The following is an 8,221-nucleotide window of genomic DNA, read 5'->3' on the forward strand; positions in this document are numbered from 1 at the left end:
AACTGCAGAGTGACCCCTGCCAGAATTATAGAATATCACCTAAGTTAATTACTGTTTTAGATTTTTAAACAGCATTCAACTATTGTTTTTATTTTATTTTATATGATGTTGTTTAATCTGTATAAATGTAGTGCAGTAAATGTACACTATTTAAAAAACATTTTTTTAAAGCATCACATGTATAGGGGCACAACTTGACATAATTGGCTTAGCAAACCCTGAACAATATTAAACAATACAATACAATATTATATTACAATATTAAAGATCTAAATAACTTAAATAAAATGAAAGAGGTTAAAATAACCTTTTCAGGCTTGCAACCCTTTGTAGTCCAATATGTAACGTCTAAATGTAATTCTGATTGTACAATTCTTGAAAAAAAGAAAGAATTAGTTCCTACAGAGGTGCTTTGGGTTTTGTTGTGTGCTAATAACATGATTATAAAATGTTCTATTAGTGATGATAGGTTCTTCATTTTCTATTGAACATGTTAGAGTCCTGTCAGTCACAGGTCCTTTAGATTGTTCCCCCCACATGGCTCTGCAGCTTTTAAAGGCTCTATGTGACATATTTTAAGAAATATGTACTTTTAAATATTTTATAAAAATAAATACTTTTTTATATATTTTTTTACAAGTAAGTTTTAGTCACGTTATTCCAGTGTACAAACATGATATTGGAGGGCCACATTTCGTCACACTGTTAAAATAAAAAGTCATTTTTTGTCAAGATTGTTTTTTTTTTCCTAAATCATCTCCTCATAGCCACCTATGGTAACATCTCCTCCATCCTCAGTTGATCAGATCATGATTTTAACCCTTTAACATCATCACTTCTTTGATAATTTTCCACATTCATAGTCATCAGATAAGAACCCAGCAAAGAAGAGCTAGAGGGAGATTGATTAGTTATCAGTTTAGTTTATCAGTGTTTTATTGTTGACACTAATATTGGTAGCACTTTATTTTGAAGGTGTCTACATAAGAGTGACATGAGCGTGTCATAACCATGACATGAGATGTGTCATGAACATTAATGACACTTTGAAGGAACATTAATGCTCATGATACTTGTCATGTCATGTTTATGACAGGCTTGTGTCACTCTTATGTAGACTCCTTCAAAATAAAGTGTTACCATATCTTGCTTAGTTACAAAGGCATGTTCAAAAAATTACCTAAGAAATAGTATTTCTCTTAAGTTACATAATGTACACACAGTGTTATTACTATGCCAATAAACATCCTTTGTTACATCCTTTTTGAGTGAAATGATCAATAAATGTCATATGTTACACTTTGGGTGAAGTTTTTTGTGTTTCCTGCTAAACTTTAAAAAACGAGTTAGGTGATTATTTTAACAGGGTGATGTTATTGTTGGTGGAATAAGGAAATGGATTCACTTCGTATCTAAACCACATGGGGACGCTGTTTGACGTGACATGGGATATCATTTTTCAAGGCGTCAAACTCTGAGTAAAAATGTAACTTAATCAGTAATGAATGCATTGGTTGTTGAACTGTTCCTCACTAACAGGTGATGAGCCGTGTGAAGGAGCATAATAACTCACCTGAGGAAAATATACTGTTTGGTTTCACTGACTTCCCATACACAAAAAAAAATCAATATTACATTATAAATCTAATTATACTATTGGCAAAATATCACATACATAAATCTCGATACACAAAAAAAATCCCCTCTTTTCTATATTTATAAGTGAAACCAAGCAGTATATTAATTCTATTAAAGACTCTACTAATTTGAAAGCTGCTAAAACTCTGAATATTTGTAATTTTTATAATATTTTTGTATGACAACCTCTTTATGATTTATTGAAACCCCCTGGCGACGTTCTGATGTATTTTTTTTGTATTACACCCCACCCAACTGCCTTAATAAAGTTTATTTAAAGAAAAAAAAAAAAAGAAAAAGAAAAAAAAAAAAAAAAAAAACTCACCTGAGAGGGTCTGAGGCTGACCACGCCCTCCGGCTCCGGTCACCTGACCGCCTGTGACCACGCCCCCCGTTTCCGGTCACCTGACCGTCTGTGGCCACGCCCCCCGGCTCCGGTCACCTGACCGTCTGAGACCACGCCCCCCGGCCCCGGTCACCTGACCGTCTGTGACCACGCCCCCCGTTTCCGGTCACCTGACCGTGTGTGTCAGCAGCAGCAGCAGCCGCCATCAGCGCTCAGAGAGCAGCAGACTGACCCAGAGGTGAGATGTTCCTCCTGACTGCTTTGTGTTGATACTGGTGATGCAGAAGGTCCCTGGTGCAGATCATAGCTGTCTCTAACGGACATTAGCGAGCAGGTCCCGGGAAATATCAAGACTCCTTAACGCCAGCGTGCTAATGAGAAGCTAACAGCTAGCTAACAGCTAGCTCATGGCTAGCTGTTAGCTTGTCAGCTCTGCAGAAAAACAACAGCTGAGCTAGCCTGTTAGCTCCTCTGAGCCTCTACTGAGCTAACTGGGCTTTAATATCAAACATTCAGGAGCTTTAAATGATAAACACGTCTAACTGAGTCCTCTTTATCTCCGTTAGCCAGCTAGCAGCTCACTGCTAACCTGTTATATTCTAACCGGACGTTAAGGCTTGTTGTCGCATGTTAGATGAGCAGACAGTCAGATTTATGGAGCAAAACACAAGTGACTCTAATGTTTGGAGCAGGAAGTAACCATCTGGTCGGAATAATGCAATTCTTACATTTCGTAACACTGTTAAAATAATCACCTCAGTCGTTTTTTGTCTAATTTTTGTTGTTGTTGCCTAAATCTTCTCCTCATGACGGTAAAATCACTTCATCCTCAGTGATCAGATCATGATTTACCTCTTTAACATCATGGCCTATGTCAAGTCTCTGACTTAAGATGATTTATTATGCCTAAGTCAAAACAAAATGTGACTTAGGACATTTTTTGAACATGCCTTTGTGACTAGATATGGTAACACTCTAAGGTGTCTACATAAGAGTGACATGAGCGTGTCATAAACATGACATGAGATGTGTCATGAACATTAATGACATCTTGAAGTAACATTAATGCTCATGATACTTGTCATGTCATGTTTATGACACCCTCATGTCACTCTTACGTAGACACCTTTTTAAATTATTTTGTGTCTTTTTTTGGTTATTTTGTGTCTTTTAGTCCGATATTAAATGTGATTTTGAATCTTTTTTTTAACTTTCAAAACACTATTATGCTCAATAAATTGTAAATGTGTCAAATGTGACCAAAGGTGTCAAATCTACCATATAAGAGGGTTCCATCCAGTTCTATCATTTGATACTAAATCTATTTGAGCTTGTCTCCAGTTTTACTTGGTATATCATCATCAAACTGAAACTGGCCTCATGGAGTTTACAGCCAGAACTTTAGAGGTAAATGTACAGTAGGGCTCCACGCTGCTTTGTTTTCTAGTCTGGATGATGAAGAAGTCTGGATTATTTGGTGCTTTTGGAGACTCCAGAGGGTTAACTAGATAGCTTGCTAGCTTACCAGTTATAACGTTTAACTTTATTTGAAATGAGACAAAGAGACAGTTTGTAAAATCATCAACTAATAAAGCATCTAACATCTGTTCATGTGGTAAGTTGATGTTGATTCTTCTCTCTTAGAAATCTTGATCTCAAGGAGATTAAATCAAATCTAACAAACTAAAATCAAAGACGTAACGTTGGCTCGAAAACAAGACATTACCAAGTTTAACTAGCCGAACTAGTCAATGACTAAGCTAATTTAGCCTGTTTACTGATGTGATTACTAGCTCAGTGGATAGATACTGATGATCAATATCACCATCAATCAGTTCAGATCACGTCTTGTTGTTTTGTATAATTTAAATCGAACAATCTAACAGCTCTGCAGTGAATCCTTCCCATGTTATTGTGAGGCTATAATGTTCTTTTTAATTGGACGCTGCTTGACTGTGTGTTAACCCGTGATGACTCATTATGATATTATGATTAATTCTGTGGCTTGTGGTGCTTTTGAACTGTGTTGCCTCATTAACCTGAATGGACTGGATCACGTATTAGAAGCACCTTTCTATAGAAAACACCACAAACCACAGCCTTCACCAGAGACCAGAAGCTAAACCAACACCTCCCTGAAAGGGCTGCAACATAAACTAAACTTTATTATTAAATATTAACATTATTATCGTTGTGAATGTAGGATTGGTTGCAGGTGTTTGTTTCCAATGAGACACCTGCAGCTTGTTCCATAGAAACTAACTCAGCTAATGGGACTTTTTATTTCACCTAGTAGTTAATCACACCAACATACGTTTTAAAACCATAACTGCACATGTTTGCATTTTGGCATAATTCTTGTATTTTGTTGTCCTTTTTTAAAGACTGATTTCCTATAGTACTTCCATTCAGCTGTTTATTTGATGATCAATCATTTTATTTTCCCTAAACATGTTGTATTGTGTTGGGTTGGTTTAAAGTGGCGTGTTTAAAATGTTGATTATCTGGTCTTACTTCCTGCTGGTCTTTGCTCTGACAGGCTGCTGGCTCTATCTTTGACCACACGTGCTTAGCTAATCATGATCCATATCAATACCAGGGAGTAACTCTAACTGTAGCACCTTCAGTCAGGAACTAACAACCAGTCAGTTCAGCTGGTACATTTGGCTTCTAGCTAACACTTAAAGTGACTGAAAACAGAGAGTTGGCTTCAGTAATGCAGCTTAATAATAAATGACGAGTGTCTCATAACTGTTATAACCTTGCTTGCTGAGAAGCAGCTCTAGTGCTGCTGCTGGCTCCTTCACAGTGTCAAGTTCATGTGACAGAGTTCATCGTCCCAAAGATAGTCACTGACTGTGATACCTCGTCAGGAAGCAACGTTACTGTTTACAGACGTTCTGTCACGTGAACTCTATCAACATGTGACTGAAGCTCTGCTAGAGGATCAGGAGGCTGCAGGCCTCTTTCTAAACGTCTGCAGCGAGGTGGAGACCTCACGCTCCATCTTCTTCTGTTCTTCCTGCTTCCTTCCTCGACTGCCGTCCAATAATATCTTTGGATTTCTCACAACAGGCGATCCGTGATGGACTCCAGGTCTCGCAGACTTCCTTTCTGTCTGTCCAGCTCCAGGCCGTCCTACACATCCAGCCCAGCTTCCTCCTCCTCCTCCTCCTCCTCTTCCTCGCTGGGCTCCAGCAGGCTGTACAGCAGGGACACCGTGCTGAATAATGAGCGCTTCCCCAGAGCTTCATCATCTTATAAAGCAGAGCTGAACCACCAGGTAGGCTGACCACACAGAGTTGACTGGTGGCTAAAACATTCATAGCATTATTTTGTTATTCATACTACACCCCTTTATATATTTGAATACAGCATGTATAGTTTAAACTGACTACACCACTCCCTTGGTTTACTTGTGATAGTCTTGGTGTCCTCACTTTGCATGCATATTAAAGGTTTAGCTGTTATTGTAGATGGACACCAGCTCCATTTAATATATTAATTCAGCCTGGTATGTAAAGGTCATCTAGGGAGACAATGTCAACTGGAATACTGTTAGCTTAAGGTGGATAAACCGTGAGGAGCAACAATAACAACAACTGCACATCCTGAATCCACATCATCACACCAAGTGGTGGTTTAGTCCCAGTGTATCCCAGTGTTTCCAGAGGGAAACCAGTCCAGTCAGCTCTAACCCTCTTCCATCCTCCAGTAGCACAGTAGGGACAGTAGTTAACTCCATAACTACATGTACCGCTGGTACAGCAACAGACACTCTGAAGGTCTTTTTATAGGCCAGCCTAGATTCCTGGGGCCACGTGTATATTTCAGTCTGCTGCTGGTCAGAGATAGAGTTACTGTCATCTACTTCCTGTTTTTCTCCAGAAGAGTCCCAGCAAGGTGTAAAGACCCAACAAACTACTTGTCAGTGTTTAATGATCTGGTTAAAATAGTGAAAAATAGTAAAAAAGGTATGTAGAATGTTTGTGTTCTACAGTAACAGGCCACTGAAGGAACTCATGGAGGCCTCTCATAAACAAACAGTTATCATTAAATTCACTGATTCTCATCCAAACAACCTGTTGAATGAATGATCTTCCTCATAGAACGTTTCCAAAGACCAACTTCTGAATTTTTAAAAACCTGTTCCTGATACCAATGTTAAGGTTTCAGTCTTTTTCTTCTTGCTGTTTTTTTTCTATATTTTTCGAGATGGAAACAAAACTGGAACCAACTCATGAGTGTTGCTCCATCGGGCCACCTTTAGTGTGTGTGATTGTCACATTTAATCAGGCGTGTTCTAACTAATGCTGCCTGTTTTATCTCCTGAAGAGTTCCCGTCTCCTGAGCTCGTCCAGAGACTACAGCAGCTCTGAGAGCCGCTCCAGCAGCTGGAAGCTGCCGTCCTCTCTCACCTCCTCCAGCAGGTCCTATGATCGGCCCTGGGCCGAGTCCTCCCTCAGCAGCAGGACCAAACTGGTACTATATCATTTTATTATAGCAGGCAATATAGGGGATTATTGCTGTCAATAATGCCATTGAAATATAAACTGATTTATGAATACCTGCTTCATTCCCAGACTGATTCTGAGGCCAGGTTGGGGCTGCGCTCCGGTCTGCTGAGCTCCAGTGATGACGGCGACACTAAAAGGGCCAAACTGTCCTACAGCAACAGAGGACTGTACTCACGAACACCCAGCAGCTCTCTGACTGGATCCACATACTCCTCTACTGGGCTCACTGGCAGAGGTACATATACTGGTCAGACTGGTCAGACTGGTCATGGTGAAAAGAGACACTCAGCCAAAGGTTGAACCTTCATCCTGTTGCTGATTAAGCTCTGATGTTGGGAGGACATGGGGACACCTGACATTAATGCACACTGCTTACAGTTTCTCCTCCTAGCTCCTCCTAGCTCCTCCTAGCTCCTCCTGGCTCCTCCTAGCTCCTCTTAGCTCCTCCTGGCTCCTCCTAGCTCCTCTTAGGTCCTCTTAGCTCCTCTTAGCTCCTCTTAGCTCCTCTTAGCTCCTCCTAGCTCCTCTTAGCTCCTCTTAGCTCCTCCTAGCTCCTCTTAGCTCCTCTTAGCTCCTCCTAGCTCCTCCTAGCTCCTCTTAGGTCCTCTTAGCTCCTCTTAGCTCCTCTTAGCTCCTCCTAGCTCCTCTTAGCTCCTCTTAGCTCCTCTTAGCTCCTCCTGGCTCCTCCTGGCTCCTCTTAGCTCCTCTTAGCTCCTCCTAGCTCCTCCTAGCTCCTCTTAGCTCCTCCTAGCTCCTCTTAGCTCCTCTTAGCTCCTCTTAGCGCCTCCTAGCTCCTCTTAGCTCCTCCTAGCGCCTCCTAGCTCCTCTTAGCTCCTCCTAGCTCCTCTTAACTCCTTCTGGCTCCTCTTAACTCCTCCTGGCTCCTCCTGGCTCCTCCTAGCTCCTCCTAGCTCCTCTTAGCTCCTCCTGGCTCCTCCTGGCTTCAGCTGCATGTTGCATTTCCTCATCTTAGTTTATCACCTGCAGAAAATACACAGAAAATACGTAGTATTTTGTTTTCTTCAGTGTTGGTGGTAAAACTAGTGAAAAAGATGGAAAACAACAACAACAATAATAAGTTTTTAAAGCGACCTGTCTTTTAACTCCAGTTAGAGCTAGAGGAGGTCTTTGTTGTTGCAGCATCAGTCGGTCTGATGTGGAAAGAAGGAGCAGCTTTAGAAACAGAGACACCACCTAAATCACTGTCTCTCTCTGGGTGGAGCTGTTAGGAGTCAGACTGCACCAGCTGTTGGTAAAGCCACAATCTTCAGTTTGTGTATAAAATGTTTATTAACTATAATGTAGTTTTTAGCTCCTCATTTACTATATAATGTTTGGCACCATTATTTTTAGGAATTTGCTAAAAAGCAATCAAATATGCATGTTTTCTATCCAGTGTCAGGATCATCCAATCCTTCTCTTTTACTCTTTTACTCTCCACTCTAACTGGATTATATATCAGCAGGCTAGCTGAAGGTTTGGTCCAGTTAGCTTCACAACAGTTTCACTTAAACTGACTTCTTCCCAACAATATTAAAACAATAAGGCAAATAAATCCAGCAAACCTCTAAACAGTTTGTCTTCTTTTCTTCACAGGTACAGGTGAAAAACAAAACGACTCTTATAATTCCTCCTGGAGCTCATGTCCTCTCCTCTCACGCTCCTCCTCTTCCTCCTCACATCCTCTGCTGTCCAGGAGAGAGCTGGAGACCAAGAACGA

The 8,221-nt window shown here is 40.6% G+C and overlaps 1 protein-coding gene across 1 annotated transcript in view; it reads left to right on the forward strand.

Annotated features, from left to right (window-relative positions):
* The first annotated feature begins 2,169 nt into the window (after positions 1–2,169).
* Positions 2,170–8,221, forward strand: part of marchf7 (membrane-associated ring finger (C3HC4) 7) — an 11,101-nt gene continuing 5,049 nt past the window's right edge. Inside the window, exons 1-5 of the mRNA XM_059352518.1 lie at positions 2,170–2,222; positions 5,060–5,267; positions 6,320–6,466; positions 6,568–6,736; positions 8,098–8,221. The exon at positions 8,098–8,221 is cut by the window's right edge and continues 50 nt beyond it. Of these exons, the coding sequence (XP_059208501.1) occupies positions 5,070–5,267; positions 6,320–6,466; positions 6,568–6,736; positions 8,098–8,221 (638 nt within the window). The 5' untranslated portion in view covers positions 2,170–2,222; positions 5,060–5,069. The remainder of the gene's footprint in view (positions 2,223–5,059; positions 5,268–6,319; positions 6,467–6,567; positions 6,737–8,097) is intronic.

Source organism: Centropristis striata, chromosome 2 (assembly GCF_030273125.1).
Source record: "Centropristis striata isolate RG_2023a ecotype Rhode Island chromosome 2, C.striata_1.0, whole genome shotgun sequence".
Taxonomy (NCBI): Eukaryota; Metazoa; Chordata; class Actinopteri; order Perciformes; family Serranidae; genus Centropristis; species Centropristis striata.